Source organism: Mytilus edulis, chromosome 1, assembly GCF_963676685.1.
Source record: "Mytilus edulis chromosome 1, xbMytEdul2.2, whole genome shotgun sequence".
In the NCBI taxonomy this organism is placed as follows: Eukaryota; Metazoa; Mollusca; class Bivalvia; order Mytilida; family Mytilidae; genus Mytilus; species Mytilus edulis.
In genome coordinates, this window is record NC_092344.1 from 58,696,215 (window position 1) to 58,718,450 (window position 22,236).

Genomic DNA, 22,236 nt, shown 5'->3' on the forward strand with positions numbered 1-22,236 from the left:
TTTCTTCAAGTAATAATGAAAGTGAAATAGTGAAATAATATTTCTCTGTTAGCAGCTCAATGGTTCAATTTTGTCAAATTAAGCTAAATAACATTGTTAATGAATCACTTGCGCGACCTCATTTAACCCCTTTACTAGAGATGGAAAACGCATGCATTGTACGTGTACTGGTTATTTAAAGGAACAGAATGTCAACATTGAAAGTGAAACAAAGGTAAATCATTTGATGACTGATTGGAACAACAAAAAATATTTCTTCTACAGGTAAAATCGATGAGAAACATATATTTTTAACCTATAAGATAAAATTAAACAGACCTAAAAGAATGCAATTGCACGTGTTGGCTTAATCTTTTTAAATCTATATTTATGTTTACATCACTTTTAAGGTCATCTGAGGTCAACTCGATAGTTAATAAGATGGAGTCTAGACTAAAATACACACGAAACGAAACTACATATTATTGACCCTATGCTCTGTAAATTGTTCACTTTAGACTTTTGATAGTTTGGATAAATGTTTTACATTGTTATAAATAAAATATGAGAATTTGAGTCAAAGCAGTGAACATAAATTTGACAGCTAGTGCCCCTTTAAGGTTAAGATAGATATAATTGTGAGTGTTGAAAAATATGGTATTGAAGTTATGTTATGTTTATGTTGAAATTTTAAATGCTAAATTGAATACATTTTTAAATTCAAATTGTTGTTCAAATGTCTAGCCAGGGGGAAAAGCTGTTGTTAAAAATCGTTCCTAAATTGATTAAATACTCTAAAAACATACAAAATATAGGTCGAGTATGGTTCAGACTAGGTCGAGTATGTTTCAGGCTAGGTAGAGTATGGTTCAGTTTAGGTCGAGCATGGTTCAGACTAGGTCGAGCATGGTTCAGACGCGTTTAAAGTGGTTAAGTACTGGTCGAGTTAAGGTCGAGTACAAGTTCAGACTTTTAAGTATGGTTCAGACTATAGTCGAGTATTATCAAGTAAATTTCAGACCAATTCAGATTGGTCGAGCAAAAATCAATAATTCTGTTGATTTTATATCTGTCACAGTCTGTGATGATCTAATTGAGTTATTTTAATGGGTTGCATTCTTTTCTGGGAACTTAACTCGTGGAGTCTACTTTCTAGCTTGCACATGTGTGAAAAGGTGGGGGAAACAATCAGAAATAGATGATAAAGTCATAAAAGTAGTGGACCTAAAATGCCTATAATGGCGTCTACCAGAATATATTTCCTCACACTAAATGTAGTGTGAAATGATCCGAATAGAACGTTTAATGTATGTCACATATTTTGACCAATGGAAAAGCTCTAAAATTATATAACCAAATAAGGATGTTCATCCCTAAACACAAGTCCGTTTAAGGACTAGTTTGTTTAATCGGATTATGATGACATTGCTAATGCAATACACTCTGAAACCAATGAAAAGATTGCAAGACTATATGACAAAAAGATTCCCTATGCACAAATCCGTTTAAGGACATTTTGTTTGTTTTATCGGATATAGATTATGATGACATTGATGATGCAACACATTTTTCAACCAATGTAAACGCTGGATAATTATGGAATGACCTACGTTTATTTGAGCAATAAAATCTGTTGCATTATAGTCAAACGGTACAAGAATGCCATTATACCCATGCCATTATAGATTAAGTTTTTATATTTATCACAGTGTGGGAACGGAACTGTACGGTTTTTTTTTAATGTTTTGGTCAAGCGGGGCTCCGACATTCGAGAGTTTTTCAGCTACGGAGAAGGTAAGTGTCATATCAGTACTATCTCTGGGCTCACTTTTAATGCTTATGAGAAAACGATTGCATCTGTGAATGATATTCAAACATTCCAGGGGTCAGAAAATATTCTGAAGGCAAGAAAACAGGGGGTGAAAATGGAATAAAAGTAAGAGCTTCGACCCAAATTATACAAATGATTGTCTGAAAATCTGACTTTAAAAGGTTTCTTTTAACAAAACTTAAAGTTGTGTAATAAGAATTATTATATGTTTTCATCATATTCAACTTCACCATGTTTACACTAGCACATATTTCTAAATCTATGAAAACACAAGTCACTAAATATTTTTCACTGTACGATCGTTTGTCGGTTAACAACTTTCGACTGTATTATCACTTGGAACAGTTCTGTAATGTCGCTTGGGAGCAGAGTAATGATTTTGGCTACAGTATTCACGAGAAACCTCGATTTTAGTACAAATGTATATAGAAAAAGAATATTAACAAATTAGTCCGGCGGCTTCAAGCATATTTCAGACGAATTGTGCACATCCTGCTACAAGCATGAATTTTGGCATAGACCTTCCTCAACTATTACTCTTTAATTTCAGATAGGAAGGCATTTGAAAAAAATGTCTTACTTCCGGTAAAATCCAAAATGGCGGACATCAAACTTTAATCAGCCCTATATTGAAGGCTTTTATGCGAAAAGGTGTTATTTCATGCTACTAACATAATATTTGGTACAAACCTTTGTTATATACTACTTTTGGATACATGATATAGGTAAGATGTCTTCATAAACCCTACTTCCGGTGAAATCCAACATGGCGGACATAGTACTAAAATAAGCTTATTTTTATGGAGGGTAATTGAAATGTGTTTAAATGTATTGCTACTATTATTACATTGTGCAGAAACCTTTCTTTTGTGCTTCTCATGGATACAATGTATACGACTTATCTCTTAAAAACCTTACTTTCGGTAATATTCAAAATGGCGGACATTGAAATATCAATGTTCTATGTTAATATTCAACTTTTTTCAAAATGTAAAGAATTTCTTTTTGATTTGTTTTTGTTTGTCATTAAACTATTGGCTTCTAGTTATCCTCAAAACCACTAATTTTATACTGTTAATTTTTAAATAACACTTCCGGTAAAAAAAAAAAAAAAACAATATGGCGTAAATTTCAAAATAGTTATCAAAAGTACCAGGATTATAATTAAGTACGCCAGACGCGCGTTTCGTCTACATAAGACTCATCAGTGACGCTCATATCAAAATATTTATAGAGCCAAACAAGTACAAAGTTGAAGAGCATCCACAATTCCAAAAAGTTGTGCCAAATACGGCTAAGGTAATCTATGCCTGGGATAGGGAAATCCTTAGTTTTTCGAAAAATTCAATGTTTTGTAAACAGGAAATTTATAAAAAAAAAAAGACAACATTATTGATATTCATGTAAACATCGAAGTGTTGACTACTGGGCTAGTGATACCCCCGTGGACGAAACGTCCACCAGCAGTGGCATCGACCCAGTGGTGTAAATAGTTATCAAAAGTAACAGGATTATAATTAAGTGCGCCAGACGCGCGTTTCGTCTACATAAGACTCATCAGTGACGCTCATATCAAAATATTTATAAAGCCAAATAAATACAAAGTTGAAGAGCATTGAGAATCCAAAATTCCAAAAATGAGTCATCAATCCATATCTTTGATTTAGAGTTTTAGATAGATTGATTACAACAAAATAAAATTACTGAAGTACTTAAAACATTTTTCCAACTACTACTATTTTGCTAAAAATACATGTTTATTCACAGTCACCACCACATGCAAACAAAGCAGTGCATGGGAGACCCGATTTTCTACATTATCAACGACCGCGACATCCTCTGTATCTGTATCTGTATGAATATGTTGTCAATACCAATTCTGGCTTTAATATAACGGTTTGAGAAAGCGCCGCCGATTTATTGACGAGGCGTAAGAGCAGATTTGACGCTCTTTACGTTTGATTCGCGCACTACAGTGTCGTCTAGCTGATTTGACGCGATCACTGTCTTTACAAAGAATGAGTTTGAGTATTGTGGTGTTTTGCTTAGTGGAATGTCAAAACACTTAGAGTGTTTTTCCACTATATTTGTTGCGTGGTATTCTTCAAACTTCTTGGCAGTTATGTTTCTTTTAGGACATGCTTTTTTGAGAAATTCGTCTGGTTCAATAGCGGGAATCAGCCTGCAAACCACTTTGTACACAAATACCAACTTCTAGCTTGTTCTTCTTTTGTCAATTGTCTGGAGGTCTTGTCCTCTCTTGACTTGTAATCTATGGTGATCAATCTTGCCGCTAGACGTTGAATCCTTTCTAGCTGAGTTATGTTTGTTACCGTGTAGGGGTCCCATACTATGGCTCCATATTCCATCGTTAATCACAAGCGAGATGAAACTGTTTTTGCAATCTTGTTGGCAGTATTTCAAGTATCCTCTTTGAAAGCATAGTGTTGATTTTGCTTTCTTTGCCAAGTGTAATATGGGGTGGTCCATTTGAGGTCTTCCGAAATTTGTAGGCCTAAGTACGGGTTATGTTTGATTTGTTGTAGTATGTGTCAATTTAAGCTGTCGATGTTATGGCTTTTGTTTCTGATGCTTAGGATGTAGCATTTTTTGGCATTGAATCGCATTCCCCAGTACATCCGGATCCATAATGAACAAGCTTCTGAAAAAATAATGAGGCCTTAGAAAGAGTTATTTAAAAGTGATCCTCTGTGTCCCTTCGCCATCCATTAGCGCCTGAACTGGGTAGCAAAAGAGCCAATTCAAAGCCCGTCCCCCTAAACACCTGCCTTAGTATACTACATGCTGGAAAAGACTAGACCAAGTTGAGGGAATACCCTCAATTAGCCTTCCCTTTGCGCAAATAGTTATTTTTTTTATTCGTTAACCATGTTAACCCCATTTGATAAGTTTGTTTGATCTTACAGTTAAACCTCGGTGATTTAGGCTGATCCATCATCATTCTTTAAGATAAAGTCACATCTTCAAATGCCATCAATGTCTCCCACACAGGTCTTTCTTTTCAAGCAATCAGAGAACCATATCACAATCGGTAAAGATATGGATCACAATAAGTGTGTGTAATCACTCATTGCCAGGTACATTTGAAAGGTCATTGATATATATTTATCCAAAGCTTTTTGCCCTCCTAAACACAATCCATGGTTCGTCTAACCCTGTCATGGAATAGCTAAACAGTAATGACAGTATCATCAGTAATGACTATTCGGATCATGACTAGTACAAGTTCGTCTTTCATTGCATCAGATACATGCACTATTTTATTGTCAGCCTCTTGATGTGAACATGGTGATAACTTGAAATACATCTCGAGGTTGATAATATAGAATATCCTGAGCATTTTTTAAGAGCTACATTTAGGGGAAAGGGAATACACAGACGAGTCCAAACAAAATACTCAAAATTGGCAAAGTTTTCTGAGAGATGACGACAATAAGAAAGAATTTTTAAGTTTTTATTCGCAATAGCAAATGTTCACATGAAAAGGCTGACACTTGAATCAAGATGCATGTGTCTGATGCAGTGAAACACAGACCTAACTGAGTTATGACTCAAACAGTCGATACTGATGTTGCTGTCATTGCTGTTTCGCTTTTCAGTGACATAGGGCCAGACGACTTTTGGCTTGCATTTGGAAGTGGGAAAAGCTTCAGATATATATCTATCCATGACCTTTCAATACACTAGGCATTGAGAGATTACACGTTTCCTGGAAAAGGAACTGCGTTGGTGACATGGATGGTGTTTAAATATATGACTCTATCTTTTAGAATGATGATTGATCAGCCAACATCACCAGATATGGATTTGACAATGTCATTGATAGAATGATACGTTGTTTTGTTGTAAGATCGAACAAACTTATCAGATGTTGTAAGATCGTACAAACTTATCAGATGGGGTTAACGAAGCAAGAAAACATTTGTTTTTGAAGAGGAAATACTTATTGAGGCTATTCCTACGACTCGGTCTAGTCTTTTCAGCAAGTAAAACGTTCAATATACCATGGCAGGTGCGAATGAGTGACAAGCTTGGTATTGGTTCCTATGCTAACTAGTCCATTGCTTATGAATGGCGATGACAAAAATATGATTCATGGTAACCCTTTTTGGACAACTACGATCTTTGTAAATTTGGAAAATAGGGTCTCCGATTGTGAATAAACATGTATTTGCGGCCTTAGATTAGTCATTCTAAAGATGTTTAAGAACTTTAGTGATTTTATTTTGTTTTAATCAATCTATCCAACACTGTACATTAAAGATTTGGATTAAGGACTCATCTTTGTAATTTACGCCATATCATTTTTTTTTTACCGGAAGTGTTAACTTTGTATTTAAACATATAAAGCTGAATAGAATTAGTGCTTTTTTTTTAGGATGACTTAAAGCCAAAAGTTTAATGACCAGCTAAAAAACACATTTTCTTTACATTTTGAAAAAAGTTGAATACTAAAATGAAAAATTATCAATATTCTATGTCCGACATATTGAATATCACCGGAAGTAAGCGTTTTAAAGACATATGTCTTATACATTGTATCCATGAGAAGCACCAAAGAAAGGTTTCTGCACAATATAATGATAGTAGCAATACTTTAAAACACATTTCAATTACCCTCCCTAAAAATAATCTTATTTTAGTACAATGTCCACCATGTTTGATTTTACCGGAAGTAGGGTTGTTGAAGACATCTCATCTATATCATATATCCAAAAGTAGTACATAACAAAGGTTTGTACTAAATATTATGAGAGTAGCATGTTAATAAAACCTTTTCACATACTAGCCTTCGATATTGGGCTAATCTAAGTATGATGTCCGCCATTTTGAATTTTACCGGAAATGAGACATTTTTTTCAAATGCCTCCCTATCTGAAATGAAAGAGAAATAGTTGAGGAAGGTCTATCTCAAATTTCATGCTTGTAGCAGGATGTGCATAATTTTTCACAAAGCCGCCGTACTAAATCAAATATATTTAAAATAAAACCTCAGATTACATTTTATAGTCAATACGATATTTATAAATCTATACATCGACCTGTTAAACTTCTCTATATATTTATTAAATTGACTCCAAAGTAAGAAGTAATCGATACGTCCTGATCATTTACATTAACAGAATTGTGCACTGACACACACGTAAAATATATATTATTATTAACAAGCTAGCTGGCAAATACAAACGCAAGATACATTTTGGAATTTGTTTGATTATTAATGGAGAAAACATAAAATGAACTTATTTGTTAAAACTTCGTTTTTTAATCCTGCAATTTATAGCGTGGTTTGTTCGACCTGCTATGGCATTGTTTATTCTTTTTTTAACGATTTTATGATGATACAAGCATGTAAAAGCATAAATCAATTTGGAGTTCCATTTTTCATAATAAGATAAATAGACTTGTTCCAAAATTTATCGATAAAAAGTAAACAGACAACCCATCGTAATGAAGAAAAAAATACCCCCTCCCTTATTAACTTTAAACATGGTATTTTATTTCGATCCCAATAATTCTGGGATTGCTTTCTACTGAGGGTGGTTTTTGAAATCAAGCGCTGGAGATATAAAAATTCAGAGCCTTTGATTTTAAGTCCAGCGCTGCAGATTTCAAATCCATCCATTGTTAAAGGTTTAAAATCTAGCGATTATGATCCAAAGTCGTGCGCTGTAAATATAAAGTCGACCACTGGATTTGTTACAACCCGAGCGCTTGAGCTGATGATTTATGACGCTTGACTTCAAAACCAGAACTTTTTTTTGTATGAGATAAATATCATAAATGCATCACTTAATTATTAGAATCTAAATGGAATAAAATTGAAAATGTTACTTTTTTAAGTTTAAAACGCGAGTATGTCTCTTTCTCCTTTTCAGCGCTTTAGATTAGTCTATATAATGTATTAGCGTTAAGCGCTAAATATATATCAAAGTATTGTGCTTTAAATTTACATCGCTTGAATTGACATTGACAGCGGCAAACTTCACATTTCCAGCGTTATACTGTTTATATATCTACAACTTTATACTTCAGATCTGAAGCGATCGAGTTTATATCTTCAGCACTGGACTATGTTCAATGCAGGACATTACACCGCTGGACTTTACCTCTACAACGCTTTATTGAAATCTACAGTGCCAAAATTCACATCTCCAGCGTTTAACGTTTTATATAGCTACAGTTACAACTATAGCACTGGCGTTTTTTTTTTTGGTATCTTCATCGCTGGACTTTTTATTTATGTAGCGCTGCACTCAGTGGCGGATCCATAAATTTTCATAAGTGTTTAAGAGGGGATCCGCTCCAGTCATGCTCCAGTGATTTCCCTATATAGTCAACCAAATTTAGACCACAAAATAGGGAATGGCGGGCCCCTAGAAAAACCCTTTAAATTCTATTCTGGGACTTGATTTACATCTCTAACGCTGGACTTTACATCTACAGCTCTTAACATAACATCTCCATGCTGGAGTTTTCCTTCTAATAAACACCTCATTATTTGTTGTATATGGTCTTCATATATGGTATAAGGCGTTGGGAACTTGCATGTTCAGTATGTACAGGCGATACATAAAATAGAAGATGTGGTATAATTGTCAATGCGACAACTCTTCGTAAGAGAATAACTGACACAGAACTTAATAGCTATAGGTCACTGTATGGCCTTCAACAATGAACAAACGTTTAACATGTAAACAGGAGTGTATAGTGCACCTAATTTAATACCTAGATGTCAATCAAGATTATTGAAACTTCAAAGATGGATTTTATTTCATAAATTCAAATCTTCTTGAAACGCAAAACAACATAACTACCTATTTGATTTCATAACACAAAACCATGCAATGAACATAATGTTTCGTTTCTTTCAATTTTCAGAAATTGACCATGGATGACTCTTTTGAAATAGAAGGAATTGATGAATCGCTTGTAACGATTGAAGTGGAGATCGAAAATCATAATGAGTTTAAATGCAACGTTTGTCAATTTTCAAGCAACTACAAAAGAGATTTGACACGCCACATGGATATTAAACATCCAGCTCCTAGACATGAAATAACACCAAAAACACAACATTTCAAAGTAAAACTTTGGTTGGCTTGCTTGCTTTGTTTGCATAATTGTTTATACAAGCTTTGTTAATAAGATTGACACCTTAAACAATTTATATAGGCATAGTTTAACCTGTTTATATCATATTTAAATTTAATTGGGTGTTATCTTAGTGATTGTACAATATACAAACAAAGCAAGCAAGCTAACAAAAGTTTTGTTCTACATGCAATAGGAAATTAGCTGTAATTACTTGAAAATCGTTACCTTGTAACTCTTCAGAATTGGTCATAGTAATTTGAAAAATTTTGTTTATTTTTCAATTTGATATTGAAGTCTTCTTTTAGACTTTGTTCTATATTTTTCTATATTTTTTATTTATTATACAATATATCATTTTACATATATACAATACAAAAAATTATAGCATATTACAAGCAAAGGAATAGGCAGTAATAATATAACATATATTACGACTCAAACCTTTCACAAAACATTTACCTTTTTTTTTTATCGGATTAAAGTTTTACCGTCTATTGAATCACAATGTTTGTATAATATAAAAAAAATCAATCTAACTATTTAGAAAATACATTTTTCAGATATACTCTTTTTACCAATCATTATATTTTTGACATTTCAACTTGATTTTTATAAACACAACTAAATTAAAAATTATCTGCTCAACAAGATTAATAGCGAAATTCTAAAATTTATTCCAAGTAAATACAATTTAAAATCTTATATTTTTTCACATCTAATCGGACACCAGTTACTAATGGAAATTCTTCGTTTATAAAATATTCCTCACTTGTTTGATTAATTCAAATTACGGATTAAAAATGTCAATTTTTTTTAAAAGAACTGCCTCTTTTAATAAAATTATGAGTAAGTTTATAGTTGTGTTGCAACAGTTTGTTACTAGCATATCATAATATGAACTAACATCATTCAGTTTTTTACCGGTTGTTGATGATTCATTTGTTATTATTTATACTTTATTTTATGTTTACCGTTACATTAATAAATGCACTAATGACATGTTTGTTGGCTTTTTTTTATTTATATTATAGAGGATATAATGCTGAAATAAAATCTTAAATTGTAATTGTTAACTGTCATTAAATTATTCTTACTATTGAATATTAAAAATCAGAATTGTTTTTTTTAAATAATGGTAATAATTTAATAACATCATTCACAGTGGTAACAAAATCAAAAGGAAGTGAAATGGTTTTTGGTTGATTTCATTCACAGAAAGTCCCATTCTTACATGAGGAAGTATCTTCGTTTTATCACAGCGATAGTGATCCCTTACTGGCTTTATACCTCTGCTTGGCATACCTGGTCTGCTTATTTCTCCGACTTTCTCTTTGGGTGTTTCCTTTCGCCACGTTCAGATAAGTCGAACATGTGATCTCTGCAACACAAATTGAAACTTGAGAAAATGCCAGTACTCACTTTTAATTTTACCGTGACTCCATATTGATAGTTGCCATCAAGTCTAAGCAACACACCAATATAATTTCTTTTCGAAAAGTGCAAATATACAATTACTATTTTATGGTTTAAAAATTGCACTTTATGTCGTTTCCATTCAGCTGTCAATCGTTTTACGTGTTATATGAGGCAACTAATAACATTAAAGTAAAGTGTAATATTGACCCTTTGTAATGTTGTTTTCGGTCATGAGTAATGGTCCTGAATTGCTATTTGAATAATTTGAATGACCCAAATTAATGAATTAAACTGTAAACTGGTGCCATTTTGAAAATAAAAATTTCAATAATACATGTATACCTTGTATTAACCTATTCACTTGATTGAGTGTAACGTAGTTGCGAGTATCTAGAAGTTCTGAGTTCGTCTGCAACTCTTTTACTGGATATACTTTTGCACGACTTGTATTCATGTAAAATACCATGAAATTAATATGAAATACAATAAGAAAAACATTATTTTTTAAATATTTAAAGTATACATTTTGTACCTGTTATATCTGATTGAATTTTGTATCTGTACATTATATTTGATTTAAATAACAGAGAGAAAAAAAGCTTCTTCTAAGTAGAAAATAAACTGATAACAGCATGGCTGTAAAATAAAATATCACCAGACAAACAATAGTACACAAAACAATAGAGGGTCGGGTGCTTTGTTACACTTGCCAGGTACCTTCTGTTATTTCATTTATAGGTCAATATGTTCTGTTTTAAGATTACTTAATGAATTTTACTGAAATACACTTATTAAACATTAAGCGTTTCGTAAACGAAACGTCGGTTGGCAGCATACCAAATTTATAGCCTGATACTGGTATCTTTGATGAAGTTTTTCTATGTACAGACAAAATAAACATTTCAAATTACAAGTATCTATTTGGGACAAATCTGGCTTGTGTCAGTTCACATGCTGTACTGATAGCAGTTGAAAATCGTCAGGTCTCAATACACCGCTTCCTTTTGGGTCTTAATCCTGAAACCGACCAAAGAAATTTTCCGATGCAAGCCTGACAAGAGCTCGTACATTGTATGCTCCACTCTTAATGAACGGGAAAAGCTGAATTCTTCTCTCAATATTAGTCATTTAACCTTCAAACATCACTATAGGAATCCCTTTCACATGTCGCCCTGGAGGGGGGAATTTGCCAATATCAATCTTGTCCATAAGCCAATTTCGTAAGTTAATTCGGCTTGCACACCGTTCTAAAGCTGCAATTCCATGTTCATCTTCAGCTTGGTACCATTCTCTGATAAGTTTACGAAAAAATTGGCTTCCTCTTAATCTCCATTTTCTGTCATTGCTGTCTCAATTCGTTAGAGAATGTTTTTTTGAGCTTAAACATTTCTCTGTTGTTCTATAAGATCGTCAACGAGTGCACTACTAATGATTTCTTTTCCATCTTTAAATGTTTGCCTTGCATTCTTTGACTAAGCATTACTATGTATGCCTGCATCCAAGATTTCAGTGCTGCAACATTTTATTCTGGCATTTATTAATAGATGATGACAGTCCAATAAACTGTAAAGATGCATAAAACGATTCGAAACGCATTCTGGTTTAGAATACCATTGAATGTTTGTATTCAATCCTTCAAAATGTGAAGATTGAGCAAACGGCATGTAATTTCTCCATTTCAGTTCTTCAGTGGGATAAATGTGTTCTGCATAGACAATATTCAAAACGTCCTTTGAAAACTTAGAAATAGACATCAAGCAAAGAGTTTTTAAGCAAGACAGTTTTTTTTTATTGATCTTGGTCTTGTCATAAGGACTTCAGGTTGATTTATACAAGGTTGAACATCAAGTCTGATAGTTTATATTTTGTCCACAAAACAGCGAACCTAATGTATTGAGCCTTTAAGAAATCAGTAATTGATATCATACAAACTTGAGTTTCAACTCTGTAGAAATGTTTTCTTATTTCTTCAATACTTTTGAATATAGTTTTAAACTCTGACAAACTAATTAATTCCCATTTTTTTAACTTTTCTGTCAGTTTGAAGCGCTGACATCTTGATAAATTCTTCATCTTCAATTGTTCTTTTGTCTTGAATTTTAGGAGTTTGGATGCTATTCTTCATACTTTCGTCATTTAGTGAGTTATTCTCTATATGTTTCTGTATCGCCAAAGCTTCATTTATAAGTAAATGTGAATCATCGTCTTGAAAAAAAGTCCTAAATTCAGCAGAAATATCTGTATGAAACATTGCCTTGCTGAGAAGAGATATCTAGTTCATTTTTTACCTGCTCAAGTATGTAATTTTCTATAAGGGGTGCAATATTTTTCGGAAGATTATGAAGGAATTCTGTTCTTGAATTTTCATGTTCTTCAGTTATTTATCTATATTCAACTGTCCTGTAAGTAAACAATAATGCTGCAACAGAACTTGACGTTTGTAATAGATAAGGGGTTTCCTTTTTCTTCCGTAATGTATAAATTGTGGTCTTCACTTCTTTTCCATTAAGTATTGGTTTTTTTTCTTCCACTTGATTGTCTATCAATTCAAATACTTCTTCCCAGTTACTAAGCCTAGGTACTATGTGTTTCATGTGTTTCAACATGTCAGATTTCTTTATGCTTCGAGATTTTTTATACACATCTTTCATTAGCTGGAGTTTTGTAAGTGGTTTGTTGTTTACTGTACGAACGGCAATTGTATACCATTGGCCATCAAAAGAAATGATAGGAACATACAATCCTCCGTGATAACATTTTTCCAGTATGTCATTTACCATGTTTCGCATTACATCTGTTATCATACTGTACTCTTTCATGGCATATCCGATTGGGACGGAATGTTGCCTTTCTGGTATGTGTGATCGGTTGAGATCGGATATGAGATAAACTACCACTTCGGTTGCTATGTGCCGTGTTAGCCCATATGCTTCTTTGACAGTTTCCATAATTTCATAAACAGTCTTATTAAAATTTAAAACTGTACAACTTTCAGCGGATATTTGCTGTGATGATTTATGTTGATTATATTTTGCGTCATTTTTATCAGATGATACTTCATTATGACCACACGTTTTGGCAACTACTGATGGTACTTCTGCAATTAACCGAACATTGTCTTTACAATACTGTTTAATTTTTTCTTGAAATTCCTTTAAATCACTGGGAAGCTTCGTTATACACTTACTGTCTGGTTTTCCATAACATTGAGTAAGTCTCGACATTATCTGATAAAATCAAAGTCTGCCTAAAAAACTATTGTACTTTCCAAGCTATAGCAGAGACAAAATATGCAGTTAGTTTCTAAAACTGACATCTCAATAAGAATCTTCGGAACATAATAATGCGGCATTTCATAGTAAACCTTCGGTTTGTACACGTTACCAGGGTATGGGCATTTTATTTCCACAGCAAAGCAAGGTTTCGTACCTCCAAATTCACATGATGATCTCAAACTACCATCGGGACTCACAAGGATCATGAAAGTATTATCAAAGTAGTCTACTTTACATCCTTCTTCGAAATATGATTGTGTAGGATAAAAACAGAAAGAACTGTTGACGCCAGAGTCGCTACACAATTTATTTCATTAACAGTACCATGTTGCATGTATTTTTTAACCTCTGGACTAGGTTCTGTCTTTTCCTTTCCTGACAATACATATTCAAAATGTTCTTTTTGTTTCTTGAGTCCACCTAAACCAAATGCATCAAAATATGTGCTTCCTGTAACTTTAGCGAATGAGCGTATAGTTTTCCATGCTGTAGATTTATGTTTAATAAATGTTGTTTCTAATGTAGACACATCGTCTCTTTTGATTGTATCCTTCTGAATTCCTGTCAGACAAACATAGTTGTGTTGCTCGGACAAATAACATTGTTTACCTCTACAGTATAAAAAAGACACATCATTGATAACGGATAATGCATACCCTAACGTATCAACTAAGTTTAGTAGTCTATCAATGCATGCACCAATTCTGTAGATGAAAGTTCTGATAGCGCTAATGGCATTATAATATTTTCGTTCATTTCCGGAGTTCTGCATATTTTTTTAATCTTCTCAAGTGAGATTTCCTTCTTCTGTTTCACTTTACGCAAGGCTGACAATCGTTCACAATGTAAAAACATTTTTACCGGTTTCAATAATACCATCTTTGCAAGATTCAGGCACATATGTCAAATCTGTTATGTGGCGAATATCAAGAGTAGAAATGGCCCTTTCTAACGATGAAATGCATTTTAAATCATTCTCATACCTATTTTTAATATTTTGAAGCGATGGAGGGCCTTCATATCCCCAAAGATTTATGTTTCCATTTTTTTACCATCGATGCCGGCATTTAATTTCTTTCCATCATGACATATTTTGTATGTCTAAAGTTGGTCTTGGTCGTGTTCTTGTAGCATATCAATCATTTCATGGAAAATTCTTTTTTTTAGATTTTTTGATATATCTGATCCATCCAATGATTTACGATCTGAAACGGTAAAGTTAATTGCTGAATCTTCGGGATTCTAATGTCTCTGAATATCTTGACCTTGATGTTTCATGCCACTCATAATTCTCAGAAAACCTTCCCTTAAAAAGTTTGAGGTCTATTCTCCAAAACTGTTTCACCTCCGGGACAAAACGCATTTTATTAGAGTCGTCCAACGAATACCACGAAACAACATCCTCAAATAACAAGAATGCAATATTTTTAAGAGGCAGATTATTTCCGGCCACAAGCCTATTGAACTTCACGTAAGAGTCTATTTACCTTTCATTCTTAAGCGTTGGGATAACGGCCAGTGAAAGTTCATACAACTCCAGTGAATTATCAGTATCTAAAAAATGTTCTTCATGCGTTTCTATAATGTTTACTACCTGTTCATCCTGCAAATCAGATTGTGGTATTGGTAAATCTTGTATTTGGTTGAAAATAAATTCGGTTGCTCTTTCAAAAATTTCTGTTTCTAACGGTAGTTCCATTTTAGACCTTTTATATTTTCTTGAAAGTGCAAAAATGGATCATTATCCTCGGGAAGTCTCGAAAGTTTCAAAGTCATTGTCTTTATATTTGGAATTATAATTTTTCCATCCCTCAAAATTTCGTTTGAAATGATATTTTTGTTTTTCGTTCTTTCCTGTGTGGCTGTTTGAAAATTGTTCACGATTCTAATTTTTAACAAAAAATCACCATGATTAATTATGTTATGGTCTATAATCTCTCAGAAATCTCTTCTCAGTTGGCAATATATACATTTGAAAATTTCGTTTCCGTCCATGATGTATATCCTATGTGAAAAATTGGAGATTGAACGCTAAATTGTATTTAAAATATTATGATGTGTATTTAAATAAATGATATTTGATTGATTAGTGCTTAATTATCGTCCAGTGACAATTATTCGTGCATAATCAGGCCGTAGTATTTATAAGTTTAAAATATAAGCTGTCACAGAAAACAGAGGAAATCTTCGCATTTTTTATATTGTGACCAAAGTTGAAATCAATTCCAAAAACTTAAATATAGAAAATAGTGAAATCTTTGAAATAATGACTTTATTGACTGAATTTTGTGTGACGAGCTTATTATTTTTAATCGAGATTTATTATAATGTGCGCTGTACGTTTTTGTCTTGTATACTGATTTTTGATTTATGTGTCTTTGGTAAAGAAAAAGCTACGTTTGCGTTAGAATGGTGTACTTGACTGAAGCTTAATTGGAAAACAATGACAAAATTTATGTTCACTCTTATTTATATATTTAATACATCAATATTGAGTTAAGAAACAGAAAACATGAAACAGATATGTTATCTATCTTATTATTTTGCCCAAGTGATTGTACAGAAAGGCTCCGAGCGATTGTACAGCAGGCGAGCAAGGGATTGTACAGTCAATTATACTTACCAACATCAAGAAAATTGATTTATTTTATTTTCTACTGAAACAATCGTTATAGAACTTTCAGAATGATTAGACTATATATCACCAAAGGCTTAATTGTAAAAACTGGTGAAGTTATGATTATCATTTTGATTTTTTTTTTGAAATTTTATTCGCTGTTGATGAAGAATTTTGAGCGATTTACTCGGGCTCAACTGTTTAATAGAAAACGCCCGGCTGTATAGTAAGTAAGTAAGTAAGTAAGTAAATGTTTATTATAGTGACATGTGTAATCACATTTCAATAAAGTACAAAAATATTACATACACAATAAAATACACCCGACCCATTGGGTCTATAAGTCACTTTCAAATAATAAAACATAATTCTTTTATCACGGATTTCAAACAAATTAATGAAAAGTAAGATTAAGCTAAATTTCAAAATAATTAATTAATAATGAAAAATTCAAACTTATATAAAAGAAATAATTAAAAATGAAGTTATTGACTGTATATGTCGCTTACATCATTTGATTGGTCTATATATATATGTAGAATGTTTTCGTTACCAAATCTTGAAGCAGAAACTTAATATTGTAACGTTTGCGTTAATCAAAACTTACATTCATCAACTTGTTGTTTTTCGAATGTCGTAGCCCCGCTTGACCGCTTGACAGTCTCCCGAATGACCAAAATATTAAAACACCGTACAGTTCCGTTCCAACGCTGTGTTTATGTTCCAGACAATATGAGTATTTGTACGGTACGCGTATGGTCATGACCATAGAGGTATATACTCATATGGTCGGGGTGATTAACGCCTTTATTTTCAATACCTTTAAACTCTTCATAAGGTATGACCCTTCTAGTTGTCACGTAATTAAAAAGGTCATTTTATTTTATTTTAAGTTATAAAAAAATAACTAAATAAAAAAAAGAAGTTTCACACAGTTAATTTTACTCACTATTTGAAAGAACAATAAGAAGATTTCAAAACAAATGCACATATTGTAAAAGGAAATTTTGTTACTTTTCGTATACCGGTGGTTGACATGGTTGATGTATGAAGTTATCAAATGTACCAGGGTTATAATTTAAAACGCCAGACGCGCGTTTCGTCTATATAAGACTCATCAGTGACGCTCAAAATGCAGAAATGTGAAGATGTTCAATTGCAAGCTAGGTCGAAGCGTTTATTCTTAGCCTCACAAACTTCGACGACATATGAAAAACAAGCATTCCCAGCCGCGGTACCAGAAGCAGCAACAACAACAGCAGCAGCAGCAGCAACAACAATAGCAACAACAACAACAACAGCAGCATTTACAACAACAACAGCATCTTCATCAGAAACAGCAGCAGCAGTATATTTGAATAAGTACGAAATTTCTTAGCAGTAGAAGCAGCAAATGTCGTCTGTCAACTATTATATTGTTAAAACACAAGAATACATTCATAAATAAAAAGCTAAACAAAACAATATACAAGGAGTCATTTTATTTTGATTGATATAACTTAAATTACACTAAATATTTTCAATAAAATGTTGTGTTCCAGCAGGGTTCGTGATGAAAATAAGGCAATCAGTTTTTTTTGTCGTTAGCATTCAGGTCGTCCGAAGAAAAGGCATTTAAAACATCTGCCATCCTTACACTCTGACATCTCATTTTCATGTTATATGCGCAATAAAGTCCATATGTTTCAGAATATTCGGGTTGTATTTTGCATCGGGAAACACACTACTGGGTCTGTTAAAATGTTGCTGATATGTTTCTGTTGCGCGTCCTAGGGAGTAACTCAGGTGGTCCCGATGCAGGAAAGTGAAAGCCACTCAATGACGTCATTTCTGCTCACGATTGATTATGTTGAGCACAAAAGTTTTATGTCTTTCGCTTGTATATGTAGGTGAGTCGTCTGAGTAGCAAACGTCGATCGAGTTTTCCCTTTAAATCCATGGCCTCTCACGATATTGGTAGCTAAATTGCATTGTTCTCTACGCCATGAAGGTGTTCAAAGACTAGTCCACAGTCTCGACAAGCTATCAGTTCTTCTCTGCCATTCTCTATATTTGACGTTATGCTTTCTTTATTAAAACTGCAATCGTCCTTCATCTCTTCTACAGCGACAGGGTGAATTTTTGGACTCCACTGTATGTTTACAAGACATCAGTACGGAGTCTTCAAGACTCTGGCGTACCAAGTCTAATGTCAACCAGTAGGACTCCGAAGGGTCACCCCGTCGACTCTTTTCGTAGAAATAAGTCCGACCTAGTCGGGTGCATCTGTCGTCCTAGCGTCATGACGTGTTGACGATCTACTGGATTATTAAAGAGAACGAGGAAATGAAAGTTTCGTCTCTGGGTATGATTCTTTCTTCAAGTACAAGTTTTGATTTAATTTTACTACCGATGAATTTCTGTGATGACTGCTTTCTGTAAAAGTCTTATATTCATGAATCTTTGGCCGATGTTGACATCAGATCGCCAAATATGATCATCTTTCTCCTACTTGGTCAAACAATTATATGATATGTCATTGCCGACCTTTGTTGTGTGCAATAGGCATTTCACTTTGCTGCAACTACAATATCTTCTGTGAATACCTCCAAACATTAAGTTCAACCACCTTTACATTCTTTCTTATTTTCTCTATGTTGTGTCTTTTTTTCCTTTATAGACAGTTCTTGCTAAGTTTGTCCTCAATCAATGAATCTTGGGTGCGTTTCCGGCAGCGGGTAGCTTGATAATTTTTATCAGCCATATTCACGCCTGGTAAAGCATCAAATCTCAACTAAATGGTAAGCGAGTATAAGAATTACTGAAACTTCCCGTTGAGCTCATCTCATATCAAATATCACAAATAGAAATAGGGTAGGTTGTCTTTTCGTCAATTTATTGTCAATCTATGAGCAAAACAAATTTTAATAAGAGAATGTCATGACATAGATAACTGAACGGGAGCTTGTCTCAGTCATAACTTGGACCAATATAAACTCATTCATGTCTCTATAGTCTGTCGATACCTGTATATTGGAATTGCACAAGGTCAGGTTTTTCTCTTACTTTTTATGACGTATTTACACTACATCCATTGTATGTTGGATAACTGATTTTAGTCTTTTATGTATGATTTATTTTGTATCTCTAAAGTCAGGAGCACGTTATTCAGTGGTTTTCGGTAATTGCTGTTTTTCAAATTTGTTTATCGTTTATTGCTTTGTGCAGTTAGTCTAAGATCACGGGAGGTTTAGCGCCATCAAAGTAGTTGAACCACGCCAATTTTTTTCTGTCCCCAGTCAGGTGCCTGTAATCAGTGATTTTCGTTTTCTATGTTACATATTTGTTTTTTGTTCATTACTTTGTATGAATGGTGACCTGTTTTTGATATGTTTTTGTGTCATTTTGTCTCTTGTTTAGAGTTGTGTCATTGGCAATCATAGAACTCTTTTTTTTAATTCATTGTCAAACAAATAAATGCCATTCGATATGATATTCATACATGTATGTATGAAAACAACATCTTCAGTGGTTTCAAATGGTGAGATGTAATCTCTTTTTGGTGTTGACAACAATCTGCATTAATTTGACACAATTTGGCAAAAGGGGAGATGAAAATGTCACAAATGTCCAAAATATTATATCCAAATAAAATATAGTTTTTTTTGTAGTCGCTCATCGAATGAGCGGATTTAAGCTGTATGTAGCTAACACATCAACAATTCCACCTGGCGGTTACCTATGTTATGAAGATTCTGGTAACGTTACAAATCTTCCAAACATAACTCAGAGTATTCCTTGTTATCAACTTGGACAATATGTTATCTATTACGATGATATAGGATCTACGGAGAACGATAACCGGCACTATGGACCTATTGTTGAGTTGTGTTACGTTGCAATAAATGGTAAGTTACGCACTATATTGTGCATTGTCATTTGCAAATTAACACATGTACAGTTATAATGAAAAGTTTGAATTGTCAAAACCCGAACACCCAAACGAATATCGTAATAAACGAATGCATAATTGCTTCATCTGTTACAAAACGTGTTTTTTTTTATTTATTACATAGTTGTTAATTTTTGCCTATCATCCCAAACCTTGTTATATTAATTCAATGTTTAGGTTTGCTTTGCAAAGCAAATTAAATGACTAATTATATATAAATGTATACCAAGAAATGTCTACTTAAATTGACACATTATGATATTTAACAGATAACAATTGAAAATGGACATGTTATCACTATGTATTGTTTGTTGATTTTCTAACATATATCATAGTACATTTTTTACCTTTGTCAATCACCATGTACCAACCATTACAATTTAAGTTATATTTAAACGGTATTCTTTTTCACAATGAATGAATCAATCATTTTAAATTCTAATGAAATCTTTCACAAGTGAATTAGAAGGAATAGTATATACAACTTTTAATTCTCAATGCAATAATTAGCAGCACAACCTCATGAAAACAGAAATTCATATTGTGAATATCATTTGAACTGTATATCAGATAGAAGATAAAGAGTATTATCATCATGCAACATCCTCGCTTATTAACGACTATCCAAACATGAATAGGACTTATTATATATCTAACGCCTCGATACACCGATATAAACCACATTTAATATTAATGAATAATTAGATAATTGTATAATTTTTCTTCTAAAATCTGTGTTTGTATGTGAAGTTGCAGATTGTAACATCTGATGCACAAAGAATGCCGGCCGAATAGACATGTTTGATTGTAACGACATCTTATGCTACATAGCATTGGCAAATATTTAAAATTTTATTGTTTTTTTTTTTGTTTTTTTTTAGGCTGTAATAAGACTTTTTGGGGTAAAAACTGCTCACAATCTTGTTCAAAACATTGTATAAATCAACATTGCTTTCCTGGAAATGGTTCCTGTGTTTGGGGATGTGAGTGTCCTGGTATTTGTAATGCACTTTGTTTACTAGATGGTTGTAAGGAAAATAGAACTGGATTGAGTTGTAACAAATGTAAGCAGTTTCATATCAATTATTTTTCAATATATTATAACACATGGTTCAGCATTAATGCAAGTTGTTTTGGAGGTGCAAATTAATTAAGATATCATTAAAAACTAATCTATCGTATTATAGTTCCAAGCAATTGACACTAATTTAATTATACACGGGATGTATTCTTTCCTTACGGTTGTAATAATGAACAATCTTTTTTAGTCTCAAGTCGGCAGTATCAACCAACATATCTGCCAAAACAGACAATGAAATATATTTTCGATTTATTTTATATTACAGATAATCTGGCATCTGCAGGCTCAGTTTTGCAGAATTCAAATAGTAGTCATTCGTCTGTTCAAGTAAATGACGGCAATTTTTCATCGTGTTCTAGTATTGAAGGTTCAAATACATGGATACAGATTGATATTCAGGAAATAAGTATTGTGACGGAAATATATTTCATTATCGCTGGTATGTTTAAATATATTTCTTAATATAACAGATAACATATGTAATATTCAGATTTTATATCAATTGTTGAATTGTTTACTATAGACATTCCCTTTTCCCATCATTGTTTACCTTCATTACATTATTTTAAACATTTGCATTGTCACACACAGTACGTGATAAACAAGAATTATGTCAGCGTCTCCCTACAAGGATTTTTTTTTGCTTATTTTTGTGTGTTTTCCTTAATAGTTACAAGCCGAAAACGAATAGAATATTTGTTCTCATAAGCATAATGTTACAAAAAGTGGATGTACAACTGAAATACGAGTGTAATGTCTTTTGTAATTTTGTTTTGGAACGAGGACAAAAGGTTAAACAACTCGTGAGGATTCGATATCAACTCGGATATTTAGTTTCAAAATAATATTAAACGAGTTTTTAACGAGTTTTCAATTGTCATTGAAATAAAATGACTCGAAATAATATTAAGCAATAGCCAATTCTCACAGTGTAAATGAAATCTAAAAATACCACAGTTTTACAAAACATGGAAAACCATTTCTCAC

At 32.9% G+C, this 22,236-nt stretch overlaps 1 protein-coding gene across 1 annotated transcript in view; it reads left to right on the plus strand.

The window, feature by feature from the left end:
• The window catches only part of LOC139514511 (plexin-B2-like), a 77,456-nt gene that overhangs the window by 4,593 nt on the left and 50,627 nt on the right, over positions 1 to 22,236 (plus strand). Inside the window, exons 4-6 of the mRNA XM_071303869.1 lie at positions 19,888 to 20,124; positions 21,050 to 21,232; positions 21,515 to 21,688. Coding sequence (XP_071159970.1) covers positions 19,888 to 20,124; positions 21,050 to 21,232; positions 21,515 to 21,688 — 594 coding nt within the window. The remainder of the gene's footprint in view (positions 1 to 19,887; positions 20,125 to 21,049; positions 21,233 to 21,514; positions 21,689 to 22,236) is intronic.